General features: G+C 41.6%; 1 protein-coding gene across 1 annotated transcript; it reads left to right on the forward strand.

The window, feature by feature from the left end:
- The first annotated feature begins 12,163 nt into the window (after positions 1–12,163).
- LOC138879745 (uncharacterized) lies at positions 12,164–14,011 on the forward strand. The gene is made up of 3 exons (XM_070159379.1): positions 12,164–12,412; positions 13,199–13,448; positions 13,623–14,011. The coding sequence occupies exons 1-3, from the start codon at positions 12,164–12,166 to the stop codon at positions 14,009–14,011; spliced, it is 888 nt and encodes a 295-aa protein (XP_070015480.1).
- The last annotated feature ends 2,535 nt before the right edge of the window (positions 14,012–16,546 follow it).

The following is a 16,546-nucleotide window of genomic DNA, read 5'->3' on the forward strand; positions in this document are numbered from 1 at the left end:
GAAATCAGTTAAAACACATAAGAAATAGAAGATTAAACACTCAAATCATCAAATGTTTTGGAGAAAGAAATCTTCGGGAAACCTTAGTTTAGAAAAATGTAAAATCATTCAATAATCAGACAGATCTTGTAAAACTCATGTGAAATAGGTCCAAACTATCTCAGATTTGTACAGAGATGAAGAAGTAGGCTTAGAAATCCATAGATCTAAGGCGGCATAGGAAGATCTTACTCGAAATCGAACCGGAACAGCTTGAAACAGGCAAGAAAGGGCCATAGGTGTAAGTGGATTGACCCTGGTCCCTCGAGGACCTTAGAGATGGCAATACCGACATAAGAAAGGCCATTAGAGGTCTGATGATGGTGGGGAAACACCATGAACGACAGTAGATGAACGTCGATGAGGGTGAGTTAGGGTTAGGACTTGAGAGTATTTGAGAGAAGAGGGGATTAGATGTCGGCGTGAGAGAGGAGAGGAAATGAAGGGTTTGGGAGAGGTCATTAGGTTTAATTTAGGTAAGGGTGAATCTGGACTGTTGATCAAAATGATCAATAGCCAGGATTTGGCTGGGTATTGGGTCAGGCAAGTGGGTATTGGGCCTGGGGTTTCTGGGCTGGTTTATAAGGGGTCAAAATTGGGCTGGGCAATTAGGCTAAATTTGAAAGTAGGGGGCCATTTGTTAAATATCCTATTTAATTGATAAAACAATTTTTAAAAATAACTAATAGGCTGTAAAAAATGATTTTTATGTCTGGAAATAATTTAAAATAATTGCTTAATATTTTAAAAAGATAAAAGGTTGTTTTTAGGTAAAATAATGTAATAATGCATGCATAGGGTATAGTTGCAAAGTAATTACAGTTGCATTCTAAAAATAGAAATGTAGCTATTTTTGCAATAATTGAAACTTGGTACAAATGCAAATAATAGAATTATGCCACAAAATTACTATAAAACTATTTTTGATGCAATTAGTGATTGTTTTTATAAAATAAATGTTGGGAGAAATTAGTTAAAATATTTTTATAATGCAAAAATTGTACGAAAAATACTAATTGATGCCCAGACATAGTTTTGAAAATATTATAGGAAAAATTGGGTGTCAACAGCTGCCCATCTTTACCCAAGAAGGATGAAAAGAGTTTTTGGGTAAAGAAATGATAGCCAATTTTGACCGGATGGGATGTTTTGAAAGACAGAGGCCGGAATCTTGTCTTTAAGCTGCCTACATATCCCTGATTTTACAAGAATCAGGCCACGTGTAGTTCTGGATTCATTGGCGGAATATACTGATGAAGTCATTGCAAGAACAGACACGGGATTTCAGAATGGATGCAAGAGTGGTTATGATGAATAGACCAGGTTTAAAATAGTTGAAGGAACTGGAGCGAAGTCACTCTTACTAGAATAGCGGTTCCTTACTGGTCACCTGCAGATGAAGAGATTTTACAGACGTGTATTTGTGCGAAATTTGAACATGATGCAGATTCCCTTTGGACCATGAAAATTGTCTTCAGACGGTTAAGGATGACGTCCTCGGACCATGATGTCCTGGGCCATGAATTACTTTGTGAGGGATTCGCAGGCCATGAAATGATGTTCTCGGGCCATGAAGATGGTGCCTCCGAACCATGACACCTTTGAATAATGATATACAAATTTGAGGGATCCTCAGACCATGGCATGGTGTCTTCCGTCTATGAGGATGATGCTTTTTAAACTATGACGCCTTTGGATAGATTGACAATATTTCAGCCCATGAGATGCAATAATATGATGTTAACAAGCCAAGGCTTAGTCTTGTTAAATGAAGGGCAGAGCTTAGCCCGATTGAAAAGCAAATATGTAGTACCAGAATAGAGCATTATTCATGCAAAGAGGGACAATGCTTAGTCCCATGTAAATGTGGAGGCAAGGAGTAGTCTCATGCATATAGGGAGGCAAGGATTAGCCTCATTCTGGGATTAGCCTCATGCAAGTATGGGGGCAGGGATTAGCCTCATGCAGATATGGAGGCATGTATTAGCCTCATGCAAGTATGGAGGCAGGGATTAGCCTCATGCAAGTATGGAGGTAGGGATTAGCCTCATGCAAATAGGGAGGCAGGGATTAGCCTGATACAAGTACGGAGGAAAAGATTAGCCTCATGTAAGTATGGAGGCATGGATTAGCCTCATGCAAATATGGAGGCAGAGATTAGCCCCATACAGGTATAGAGGCAAGGATTAGCCTAATGCAAGTATGGAGGCAGGTATTAGCCTCATGCAGATAGGGAGGAAAGGATTAGCCTCATGTAGGTAGGGAGGCAAAGATTAGCCTCATGCAAATATAGAGGCAAGGATTAGCCTCATGTAGGTGTGGAGGCAAGGATTAGCCTCATGCAAGTATGGAGGCAGGGATTAGCCTCATGCAAATAGGGAGGCAGGTATTAGCCTCATGAACATATAGAGGCAGGGATTATCCTCATGTAGATATGGAGGCAAGGATTAGCCTCATGCAGGTAGGGAGGCAAGGATTAGCCTCATGCAGATATGCAGGACAGGGTTTAATCGAGCAGCAAATAAGAGTAGTGTATTTCTTAGCTGGAGATATATTCGGTGTCTGATGGCCTGTGATTTTGCTTTGTGTATACATGTTTGTGAATGCTATCGCTATGTCAGATGTGCCTGTGTTCAAAGAAAAATTGAAAGTTTTGTGAGGGGAGGTTGGTTCGTGCCTTTGTCTGCTAGCCTTGCTTTGTTCTGTTGTGGAGACCTTAATTGAGAGTTTCCCCCTAGGAAACCTGACTGTTACGAAAATAGAGTTTTCGAAAATATGCACTTATCAATGAAAATAGAGTATTTTTAGAAACATATTGAAATATCAAGTAATTTTAGATGAACTAGTGACTGTAACGCATTTTAGAGACATTGCAGCTTCCTCATGTTAGAATTTTGAGGGTCCTCATCAAAATTCTGCCCCAGTTTAGTGGATGATCCTTCGGCCGAGCCTTCTTCGAAATTTTGAGAATCCTTCTTAAAATTCTGGCCCAGTTTCTTAAATGATTTCTGACCGTCTGGCATATGTTGGCATTGGCTGGACTTGCTCCGAAATTTTGAGGGCCCTCCTCAAAATTCTGCCCCAGTTTCTGATTTTGGGGGAAATGAAAATTTTATTATGATGTGACCAAACCCACAAGGCTGCCTACGTATCCCCTCTTAAATGAGAATCAAGTTAAACGTAGTTCAATTACATTAGATGAGGAAATGTAAATAGTCTAAGCATAGTAACTCTTGACTACGTCTAAATTGATTGGTCTTGGCCAGATTTCTCCGTCCATCTCTATGAGTATGAGTGCTCCTCTTGTTAGTACCCTGAAACCATGTAAGGACCTTGCCAGTTGGGAGAGAATTTCCCTCTTGCTTCATCTTGGTGTGGGAGGATCTTCTTCAGCACTAGCTGTCCTGGTGCAAATTGTCTTGATTTGACCCTTTTGTTGAAAGCTTTAAACATTCTGTTCTGGTAAAGCTGACCGTGACATACTGCGTTCATCCTTTTTCCATCAATGAGGGCCAATTGTTCATAGCGGTTTCTTATCCATTCTGTATCGCTGAGTTCAGCTTCCTGTATGATTCTTAAAGAAGGAATCTCTACCCCAACTGGGATGACAGCCTCAGTACCATAAACCAGCATATAGGGAGTTGCTCCGGTTGATGTGTGAACTGTGGTGCGGTACCCCAATAGAGCAAGAGGTAGCTTCTCGTGCCATTGTTTGTGGTTTTCTACCATCTTCCTTAGTATCTTCTTGATGTTTTGTTGGCGGCTTCTACGGCTCCATTCATCTAAGGTCTATAGGTTGTGGAATTCTTGTGTTTGATTTTGAAAGTTTCACACATGGCCTTCATCAGATCACTATTGAGATTGGCAGCATTATCAGTAATAATGGACTCGGGAACTCCAAATCGGCAAACAATACGATCTTTGAGAAAGTCTGCGATGACTTTCTTGGTGACAGCTTTGTAAGATGCAACCTCTACCAATTTTGTGAAGTAATCAATGGCTACTAGAATAAACCTGTGCCCGTTTGAAGCAGTGGGCTCAATCGGACCAATGACATCCATTCCTCAAGCGGCAAATGGCCAAGGTGAGCTTGTTGCATTGAGTTTATTTGCCGAAAATTTTATCATATCAGCTTGCACTTGGCATTGGTAGCATTTTCGAACATACTAGACGCAATCTATCTCCATGGTCATCCAAAAGTAACCGTCCATAAGTATCTTCTTGGCCAAGACAAAATCATTCATGTGCGGGCCGCAGGTCCCAGCATGTATATCCTCAAGCACTTTTGAAGCTTCTTTTGCGTTGACATATCTTAGTAATCCCAAATCAGGAGTTCTTCTATACAAGTTTCCTCCGTTGTGGAAAACGTGATTGGACAATCTCCGAAGTGTGCATTTCTGAGTGTGGTTTGCATGCTCTGGGTATTCTCCTTTTGCCAAGTACTCTTTGATGTCATGGAACCAAGGTTTCCCATATGTTTCTTCTTCAACATAAGCGCAATATGCCGGCTGATTATGAATTCTCATAGGATGGGATCAATGAAATTCTTGTCCGGATGATGTATCATGGATGATAAAGTGGCCAATGCATCGACAAACTCATTCTGAATTCTGGGCATATGCCGGAACTCTATCTTCGTGAACCTCTTTCTCAATTCCTATACATGGTGCAGATATGGCAATATCTTAGAATTTTTGGTGGCCCACTCTCCTTGTACCTGGTGCATAAGCAAATCCGAACCACCGATTACCAATAGCTCTTGAATGTTCATGTCGATTGCCATGTTGAGTCCTAGTATGTAGGCCTCATACTCTGTCGTGTTATTGGTGCAGGAAAATTTGAGTTTAGCAAATACCGAATAATGTTGACCTGTTTCTGATACCAAAACTGCTCCAATGCCTACTCCTTTGAAATTTGCAGCTCTGTCAAAGAACATCTCCAACCGCCGTATTCTTCGATAATGTCCTCTCCTACGAATGATACTTCTTCATCAGGAAAATATGTTTTCAAGGGTTTGTATTCTCCTCCCGCTGGGTTTTCAGTAAGGTGATCTGCCAATGCTTGTCCTTTGACCGCCTTTTGAGTTACGTAGATGATATCGAACTCACTCAACAGTAACTGCCACTTGGATAGCTTCCCAGTTGGCATGGGTTTCTGAAATACGTACTTCAAAGGGTCCATCCTGGATATGAGGTATGTGGTATAGGCATAGAAGTAATGCCTCAACTTATGGGCTGTCCAAGTCAAAGCACAACAAGTGCGCTCTAGCAGAGAGTATCGTGCTTCGTAAGGTGTGAACTTCTTACTCAAGTAGTATATGGCTTGCTCCTTTCTTCCTGTCTCATCATGTTGTCCCAGAACACATCCGAAGGCTCCATCCAATACAGATAGATAGAGTAGCAAAGGCCGTCCTAGTTCTAGCAGGACCAGAACTGGTAGTGGGGACATGTACTCCTTAATCTTTTCAAAAGCTTTCTGACAATCCCCGGTCCGGCTTGTCTCGGCATCTTTCCTCCATATCTTGAAAATGGGTTTACATATGACTATGGACTGTGCTATGAAACAACTGATATGGTTGAGACGTTCTAGGAAACTCATCACGTCCTTTTTGCTCATAGGTGGCGGTAACTCTTGAATAGCCTTGACTTTAGATGGATCTAGCTCAATCCCTCGACGGTTGATAATGAATCCCAATAACTTTCCTGCAGGAACCCCAAATGCACACTTTGCGGGGTTCAGTTTCAAGTTGTACCTTCTTAACCTGTCAAAGAAATTTCTCAAGTCTGCTATGTGATCTACGACCCTCTTGGATTTGATAATGACGTCGTCCACATACACCTCAATTTCTCTGTGTATCATATCATGGAAGATGGATGTCATGGCCCTCATGTAAGTAGCCCCAGCATTCTTTAGACCAAATGGCATTATCTGGTAGCAATATACCCTCATGGTGTAATAAAAGCGGGTTTCTCTACGTCTTTTTCGTCCATCCAAATATGGTGATAGCCTGTGAAGCAATACACAAAGTATTGGAGTTCATGCTTGGCACAATTATCGATCAGGATTTGTATATTTGGCAGTGGGAAGTCGTCCTTAGGACTAACTCTATTTAAATTCCGATAGTCAACACACTCTGATTTTTCCATCTTTCTTCGGAACTGGCACAATATTGGATAAGCAGGTTGGGTACCCAATCACCCTAAGAACCTTGGCTTTGATCTGCTTAGTAACTTCCTCTTTGTTTTTTAGGATCATATCTGGTTTGAATTTTCTGAGTTTCTGCTTCACTGGTGGACACATGGGATTAGTAGGCAACTTGTGAGCTACTATGGACGTGCTCAAACCGGTCATGTCATCATATGACCATGCGAAAATGTCCTCATATTCCTTTAGAAAAAGGATGTATTCTTCTTTGTCTGTCGGCGATAAGTGAATGCTAATGTGAGTCTCCTTGACGGTCTCGGCATTTCCCAAATTTACTACTTCGATTTCGTCTAGGTTGGACTTAGGCTTATTCTCAAAGTTTTCAACTTCCTTGACAACTTTCTCAGGTATCTCATCTTCTTCATCCGAATTACTATTCTCTTGTTGCATTGCCTCGTTACATGTTACAGTCACCGGTTCATTAGGAAAAGTAACAATAACGCTGTAAAAAGAAAAATATGAAAGATAGAAATAAATAATAAAGAGCAATGCATTTGATTAATACTTAAAACATCCAAACGAGTACGGCTCGATGAATCGAGCATTTATTTTGAAACAAGTGAATCTTAAAACAAAATTACTGAAAATCTTAAATGCCTAGAATGGCTATAGGAATAAAATCTGCCAAGCTACCCAAGGACTCGGCGAGCCCGGGATGGTGTGGCGGTCTAGTTCCTGAGAACAGTTCCCTTCTCCACAGTCTGAATAATGAGGCCTTCTTCTTCCTCCTCCTCAATTATTGCACTGCAGTCCATGCCTTCATCCTCCAAAAATAGATTTTTCAGCCCAGCTAATGCTTCTTCTTCTGCAGTTCCCCGTATTGTGTTAGCTTGGTGAAAAGTCTGATCCATATGCGGCACCGGTTGCTCGATAGAACAATAAGGTCCGCGCTATGGAGACGACCAATCATCATACTCCTGCCATGTATACTAATATCTGAGCCCGAAGGTAGTACCATGATGCTTCAGCTGTATCAGTTTAGTAATAACCTAAAGATTCTGTCCAAGCCCTTTACCGGGTTCATACCCAGACCATGCTAGTATGGTTTCTATTTTGCTACTCCACCATTTATCTTTCTCGATGACATTTACACGTTTGATGTGATGATATGTTTCCCTTCCTAAACTTTTTCTATTTCCAATAACCCGGGATGGTTCGACTAGTGTAAATGGGGTTACTCCCATCTCCGTGAATGATCACCTCCTAATGGTTCCATTCGAATTTCAGAGCTTGATGTAGTGTGGAAGCCACAGCTCTGGCGGCACGTATCCATGGTCGGCCTAACAGAAGATTGTATGAGGCTGATATGTCGAGCACTTGAAATTCAACATCAAATCAAGTTGGACCCATCTGTAGACAAAGATTAATTTCCCCAATCATGGCCCTTTGGGACCCATCAAAAACTTTCACGTTCATGCTCCCTGCCCGTATTTCATGGAAACCTTTGCCCAGTCTTTTCAGAGTATCCAACGGATAACTATTGAGGCTTGAATCTCCGTCAATCAAGACCCTGGAAATGAATTTGTCTTCAAATTGCACCGTGATATGCAATGCTCTGTTGTGATTCAACCCTTCAGGCGACAACTCATCTTCGTGGAAGATTATCTTATGACTTTCCAGCACCTGCCCTACCATATTGGCCATCTCTCCGCAGGTGATATTGTTGGGTACATAAGCTTCACTCAACACCTTCATCAAAGCATTCTTGTGTGCCTCTGAATTTTGCAACAGTGACAATTTGGATATTTGAGCTAGGGTTTCAAATGATCAATGACGGAATGTTCCCTTGTTTGTACTTTCCTCCAAAGGTCATCTGGTCCAGTTTCAATGACAGGATGCTTGGTAGCAGCATCCTTACTTGGTCCTCCCAAGTGTTCAGGTTTATTAATTCTCCTGGTCCTGGTCATTCTTTGCGCAACATCGGATTCCTCCATCTTTGCCTTTCCTTTTCGCCTAGCCTTGGCAACATAATCCCAGGGTATTGCTTTTGAGTCGAAAAGAGGTGTGGTTGATACTGTCACCATGAATAGTATAACCACTTCTACTTCAAATGGAACATGGGTGGCCGCAGGTGGAGCTACCTCTACCTCAAATGGAATTGAAGCAGGTATCTTATCTTCGATCGATGACTGAGTCTGCACTACAATAGGAGTAAGTGGGACTGCAATTTTAAATTCATCACCTTCTCGGATAAGCCTGATTGACCCCTCAGGATCCCATTCTTCATCCATTTATATCACATGTATCCCGCCACCCCTATGATCCAGGAGGGGGTTATTGCGGACGTTGGGCACAACTTCTTTTGCCTGTATAACCTTATTGTCAATCAGTGTTTGAATTTTATCTTTCAATGTTTGGCACTCGTCAATGGTGTGCCCTTTCATACCGGAATAGTATGCACATGTTTTGTTTGGGTTGACCCATTGGGATGGATTCTATAATGCCATAGCAGGAATAGGGGTAACGTAACCAGCGGTTTTTAATCTTTCATACAACTGGTCGATGGGTTCAGCAATAGCGGTATACTGTCTAGGTGGCTTACAATTAAAGTTTGGTCGTGGTCTTTGAAAATTTTGGCGAGTTGGAGGTGATTGGAAATGAGATGGTTGGGAATTATAGGTATAATAGGCAGTGGCTGGTCGGGAATATCTAGGAGATGAAGGTCGATATGTGGGTGGTGGTGCTTGGTATGTGGATGGAGGTGTTTGATATGTGGGTGGAGGTGTTTGATATGTAAGTGGAGATTTTGGGCCTTGAGCCACCATTACTGCCCCAACGTCTCTTTTGTTTGATATGCCGCCTGATTGTAATGCCTTATTTGTGGCATGTAATGCCTCAAAATTTGTCACCATCCCACTCTTGATTCCTTCTTTGATTCTTTCTCCGAGTTTGATGATATTAGAGAATTTATGATTTTTGATAACCATCAACCTTTCATAATATTGTGGATCCTGTGCTCTAACGAAGAACTTGTTCATCTGTTCCTTGTCCAAAGATGGTCTCACTTTTGCTGCTTCTGACCTCCAACGAGTGGCGTACTCATGAAAAGTTTTGGTGCGCTTCTTCTTAAGGTTTTGAATGTAGAAAACATATGGTACATTTTCTGTATTGAACCTGAACCGGTCCATGAAATCAAACGCCATACTCACCCAGTTGGATCATTTCTTAGGATCCTGGCTAATGTACCATGACAAAGCATCTTCCGTAAGACTTCTCATAAAGAGCTTCATCCGGATTCTTTCATCCTTTCCAACCCCAACAAACTTGTCACAATAAGTCCTCAAATGAACCCTAGGATCACCTGTACCGTCAAACATTTCGAACTTGGGAGGATTGTAACCCTTTGGCAGTTCTACATCTGGCTGTATGCATAAATCTTCATAGTTCAAACCTTCTATTCCTTTGCCGCCTTGGACTCCCTAAACTCGATTCGTGAACGTCTTGAGTTCTTCAACCATATTTTTAATGAGCAGGTCCTTCTCGGAGGATTCTGGTGTGTAGGAGATTGGTTGGATAGAGTGAGGTACGGTTTCCATGTATATGGGGTTGTTTTGGTGAGTGCCAGGTGGCTGGGTGTAATGGTGGTCATTGGTTGAGTTTTGAGGATCAGGAATGGGTTGTGGTGTGTTCTAGGGAGTATGATAAGTGGCGGTTGGTAGATACTGAATTGGTTGATGGTGATATTATGGCGGAGTTGGTATTGGTAGGGGATTGAGATTTTGAGGTGGGGTTGCGTATTGATGAGGTGCGGGAGGGTTTTGTGGATGTTGGTTTGATGTGTTTTGAGGAGGTACTGGGTTCTTTGTGTTCTGTTGGTTGATGTTAGGGACACTCAGGGTGAGTGATAAGTTTGCCAAGTTGCGGACCTACTCAAGCTCTCCCTGTAGCTCCAATATCTTTTGTTCTAACCTCAAGACTAGATCATTTGGTGCCGGAGTACTCCGACCATCTGAAGTTTCTGCATTCTCAACATTATCCTTTTGAATACCACTTAAGTCGTCCATTTTTGCTTTTCCTTTGCCTTTTGTATTACTTGGAGGAGGAGGAGGTGGAGGGCCTCTAGATCTGCTATGATATGCTGATGATGCCAGTATGAGCGAACCAACCTTAGGGGGTGGGAATAAAGAAATAACGAAAAACAAAAAGGTAAACGAGTCAGTAAGGATTCTGAAATGTTTGCAATATTTAAACACATATTGCGGGAATGTAAATTCTTGTCCTAATTTTGGAACCTCGTTGTGCCCGAGGTAGGCCTAGCGACAAATAAATAAATTTAGTGCCAATAATTAATGTAAAAGTAAACAAACCAAAACAAAACTAAATAAGATAATGTCACTAATAACTTTTGGCCTTATTACATTTGAAAAACAAGTAAATCTAATCTACTTGGTCCCAGAAGGACCCTCTCCAAACTGGATGCTCTTGTCGATCAATTCTCCCAACTCGTGTAGGTTCAGCAGTAGGAATGCCCTTGCCAGATGCCCTCCTTCGTTTCCTTTAATGTTCTGGCAGTCAGTGACCCTTTTCTCATCTTCCCTTCCAACTCCATTAAATTGTACTCCAAATATTCCAGCCTCTCGCTAGATTTAACAGCTCTTTCTTTCTACTTGTTAATCATCTCCATATCAGCCTTATGCGGTGCCATATGTTCGGCTTTAGACTCTCGAACTCTTTTATGCAGCTTGTTGTACTTCACCTCTGCTTCAGCAACCTTATCTATGACCATGTTTCCTGGACCAGCCCTTGGATCAACGACCCCAGTTATGTTGTCCTCCAACCACGAAGGGTAAAGGTATGAGTGGCCCGCGTGATATCGGTCTGGCTCAATAGTATCCTTTTCCACAATAATCTTCAAGGTCCATATGTGTTGCGCCTCATTTTTATATGGAATGGCGTCATCTTGGAAATTAGCTATGAAGTGACACATTTTAGCGACTCGTGGTATGATTTATCTCCTGCCTGCTTGTCTCATAACCCTGAGAAGGGCGTAAGGGTATATGCCTCTCAACCCAATCAACACCAAGTGTGAAAAATCTCTGGATCTGATGATGAACTCATCGGTATGGAATCACTTGAACATCCACTGGACTTGATCCTCAGTCAAATTTTCGAAAAGTTGTACCCATCCCACAGCGTCCTCCGATTGAGCAAACATGTCTGGAATATAGTTCATTCTTTTGGGATGATGAAAGGCTATGTGATCATTCCACGGCCTTTGTAGAAATTCTTGACGGTATTGTCCCATTTGGAGATGTTCCAACAACCAAACCTGTAACAATAAGTTGCAACCCTCGAAGAACCTGAACCCCTTCTAACATCGCTCCAAAGCCCGGTACATGTCTGCAATGATCGTAGGGACGATAGTGTATGTCTCCCCCTCGATCCCATCCATTAGAGTTTTGGTCACCATAGTCAGCCTAGTATGGATTCTATCTCCTTGGATTGGGAATACTAGCATGCCCAAGAAACACATAATAAACACGAAGACCCTACAATGAATCCATCCTAAAAAAGTGATTGAGAACTCATGTATTGCTTTAGATAGGTGGTGGTCAGGATCGATGCTATGCTTTTCCTGCCAGGCCCATAGGCAGTTGCTTCAGACGCAGTGATCACATGTATTGTCTCAGCATACCACAAGGATGCTTTAGTATTATTTGATCCTTGTTCCACGTATTCATATGTGTCATCATACTTTGCTCATTATTTGGATATGCCCCGTGATTCTTTAGTTACGCTTATTCATGTATCTATGCCAATAAAAAATTGTGGACTGTGTATATCGATCGTGTGTGGTGACCATTGGAGGATTGAGATGAGAGTCGATCTTTTATTGCTTAGCATGGCCGATTTTAACGTGATTCTAGGCATGGACTAGTTGTTACCATATCACGCTATCCTCGATTATCAAGATAAGACCATGACATTGGCGATGCCGGAGCTACCGAGATTAGAGTGGAAAGGCTCACTAGATTATATTCCTAGTAGAGTGATTTCACATTTGAAGGCTCAATGGATGGTTGAGAAGGGATGTTTGGCATATTTGGCCTTCGGGAGGGATGTAAGTGCTGATACTCCCATCGTTGAGTCAGTTCTGGTAGTGAGAGACTTTCCAGATGTATTTCCAGCAGAACTGCCGGGCATGCCACCAGACAGGGGTATTGATCTGGTATCAAGCGCCTAGCCTATATCTATCCCACTATATCACATGGCACCAGAAGAATTAAAAGAGTTAAAGGAGCAATTGCAGGAATTACTTGATACGGGCTTCATCAGGCCTAGTGTGTCATCTTAGGGTGTACCGGTTCTATTTATGAAGAAGAAGGATGGTACTATGAGGATGTGCATTGATTACAGACAGTTGAACAAATTTACTATCAAGAACATGTACCTACTACTGCGCATTGATGACTTGTTTCACCACGATAGTTGAACAAAGTTACTCAAAAATTGATTTGAGGTCAGTTTATCATCAGTTAAAGATTCGGGATTCTAATATTCTAAAGACGGTTTTCAGGACCCGACGTAGTTACTACGAGTTTCTAGTGATGTCTTTCGGACTGACAATGCCTCAAAAACCTTTATCTACTTGATGAATAATGTATTTTAGCTGTATCTTGATTCATTCTTCATTATGTTCATTGACAACATAGTGGTCTACTCACGCAACCAAGAGGATCATGAGCAGGATTTGAGGATTGTACTCCAGGCTTTAAGAGAGAAGAATCTCTATGCTAAATTCTCCAAGTATGAGTTTTAGCTTGATTTAGTTGCGTTCTTGGGCCACGTGGTATCTAGTTAGGGGATCAAGGTGGATCCGAAGAATATTGAGGCAGTTTAGAGTTGTCCTAGATAGTTTTTAACTACTGAGATTCGGAGCTTCTTGGGTTAGGTAGGTTATTACCGCCGCTTTGTGGAGGGTTTCTCGTCCATTGCTGCACCTTTGATTAGATAGATCCAGAATGATGCTCCTTTCACATGGTTCGGGGAGTGTGAGGAGAGCTTTCAGAAGCTCAAGACTGCATTAACTACAACCTTAGTGTTGGTGTTGCCTACAAGTTCGGGATCTTATACCATGTATTGTGATGCGTTGCATATCGGGCTTGGCGCGGTGTTGATGCAAGACGGTAGGGTGATTGCCTACGCGTCTCGGCAGTTGAAGGTTCATGAAAAGAATTACATTTTGCATGACTTAGAATTTCCAGGTATTGTTCAAGCATTGAAGATTTGGAGGCATTATTTGTACGGTGTTCATTATGAGATCTATACCGACCATCAGAGTCTTCAGCACCTGTTCAAGCAGAAGGATCTTAATTTGTGGCAACAGAGATAGTTAGATTTATTAAAAGACTATGATATCACTATATTATATCATTCAGGGAAGACCAATATAGTGGTCGATGCATTGAGTATGAAGGCTGAGAGTATGGGCAGTTTGACATATTTACCGGTAGCAGAGAGGCTACTAACCATGGATGTTCAGGCTTTGGCCAACCAGTTTATAAGATTGGATGTTTCGGAGCCTAGCAGGGTTCTTATTTGCGTTGTGGCTCAGTCACTGTTGTTGGAGGGTATCAAGGCTCACCAGTTTGATGATCCTCACTTAATGGTGTTGAGGGACATGGTTCAGCGGGGAAGTGCTAAGGAGGTTGTGAGAGGTGATGATGGTGTTATGCATCTTAAAGGCCCGATTTATGTTCCAAATACTGACGGGCTAAGAGATTTGATCCTTGAAAAGGCACACATCTCGCGTTATTCCATTAACTAAGTATAACGAAGATGTACCATGACTTGAAACAACACTATTTGTGGCAGAGAATGAAGAAGATATCATTGCTTATCTTTCTCGGTGTTTGAATTGTCAACAGGTGAAGTATGAGCATTAGAAATCGGGAGAACTAATTCAGAGATCAGAGATATCAGAGTGGAAATGGGAGTGCGTCACTGTGGATTTTGTGGTAGGCTTACCACGACCCTTAAAGAAATTTGATGCAGTCTAGGTTATTGTAGACCGGTTGACTAAGTCCGTGCACTTTATTCCAGTGATGACTACATATTATTTAGAGCGGTTGGCTCAGATATACATCCGAGAGATTTTCTGCTTGCATGGTGTGCCCATCTCCATCATTTCTGACCAAGGTAAGCCCATAAATGGATACAAATTTTCTATCAATAATTAAACATACCAAATCTCTAAGTAATGAAGCTCGGTTTAACATAAATCTTAATCAAATTTTACTTATTAATACAAGCAATTAAACTAATAAGTTGAGTTCAAATAGTGGAAGGATTGCATAATAAAGTTCTATTTCTACCCGGACATAACATGATTTTTAGCTACATACGGACTCGTCACCTCGTGTGTACGTAGCACCTACAATTAGTAGCAAATAATAATTTAAACACCTATGGGATTAATTCCCTTTTACAAGGTTAGGCAAGAGACTTACCTCGTCTCCAAATTCACTTCCCGGTCCACAAATCACGCTAAAAGCCTCAAGTCGGTGCCGAGCAATCTGAAACTAGCCAAAGGTTCTGGAAACTAATCAACATTTGCTCAAAATTTCATAATTTAGCTATTAGAGTAATTACCAACCCAATTTAGAAGGTTTCTAAAATTCACCCTTGGGCCTCATAGCCGGATTTTGATTTTTATTATTATAAATAAATATTACCCATAACCTCACAAATACAAAATATATAATTTCTACTCAATTCCATTATCATTTTCATGGGCTAATCCCATTTATATCAAAAACCTAGATTTTTAAACAAACCCCTAAATTCCCATAATTTACATATTAAAATATACCCATAATCTATGTATTAAATTCACATTGGGTAGGAATTACTTATCTTATGATGTTAGACAAAAAATTCCCGTCTAAGAGCTCTGAAATCGGCCAAGGGAAATGAAAATGAGAGAAAATGTCATAAGTCCCATTTTTAATTAAGACACTGCCCAGTGAATCCTTCTTCGCAATCGCGACACTAGCCTCGTGATCGCGAAGGCAAAGCGGCCAAGGCACTAAAAAGTTGAACATCGCGAACGTGATGAATGCCTCGTGAACACGAAGGCTTGCCTGGCTTACCCTATGCAAACACAAGGGGCTCTTCGCAAATACGAGTGGCTATTGTGTCATTGTCTGGGCGGAGCGATAAAGGTGGCTATCAGAGTGATACAAGTGGCTAATAATATTTTCAGGGCGGAGTGATATGGGTGGCTATCGGAGAGATAAGGGTGGCAATGTCAGGGATAATGTGTGATGGCCTTGGGGCATTATGTTGATGATATTCGTGTTATAGGGTGATTCTACTTGCGTATGTCATGCACCTTACGTGACTTGTTGTGTTGCTTTATATGAGCTACTCGATGTCCTTGATATTACTTGTTGACTTGGGCTATAATAGTACACTTGCACAAGCATACACCGTAGCATGCCATTTATACTAGTTTAGGAGTATGAAACTTAACATTTATTGATCATGCCCATGTATTCTTGTATTATCTGCTTTCATGTTGATATTGAGCCAGTGACCACGCCAGACGGATTGTGATTGTGAGCCTGTGATCATGTCGGGCAGATTTAGATGTTGGCACGTGGTCCATACGGTTGTGATTAGAAATGTGGGCACAAAGTGCCGAGAATAAATGATTTGTGGGTTGAGACTCATGACTTGTGATTATGAGAAGAGGTGTCTCGAAGTAATTTCTTTGCGAAACTTGTGTTGGAATGACTTGAAGACCAACAACCTGCCCCTTCCCCAGCTCGCCTTACCCTATGCGAACGCGGATCATCTTATGTGAACGCGAAGACCAGTGGCCCAGAGCTTCGCAATCACGAGCTCCTTTACATGAATGCGAAGAACGAATTTCCCCAACACAATTTCCTTCATCACGAACGCGAGTCCTTCTCCGCGTTCGCGAAGTGGGAAACGAAAACAACAGATAGGAAAATTTTGAACTCAACTCCGGGTGGTCGAAAACTCACCCGAGCCACCCGAGATTCCGTCCAACTGCACCAACAAGTCCATAAATATAATACGGACATGTTCAAACCCTCAGAACACGTAAAACAATATCGACACTAAGAATCGTACCCTAAAACTAAATTGATTAACTTATGAACTTCAAACTTCTTCAACTAGCTCCGAACGCACCGAATCATACTTAGACAACTCGGAATGATGCCAAATTTTGTGTACAAGTCGTAAATCACCGTACAGACCTATTCCCAGGCTCGAAATTTTATAACAAACCTCGATAACACCAAAGTCCACTTCAAACCAAAATTAAAGAACT

This window comes from Nicotiana sylvestris, chromosome 10, assembly GCF_000393655.2.
Source record: "Nicotiana sylvestris chromosome 10, ASM39365v2, whole genome shotgun sequence".
Taxonomy (NCBI): domain Eukaryota; kingdom Viridiplantae; phylum Streptophyta; class Magnoliopsida; order Solanales; family Solanaceae; genus Nicotiana; species Nicotiana sylvestris.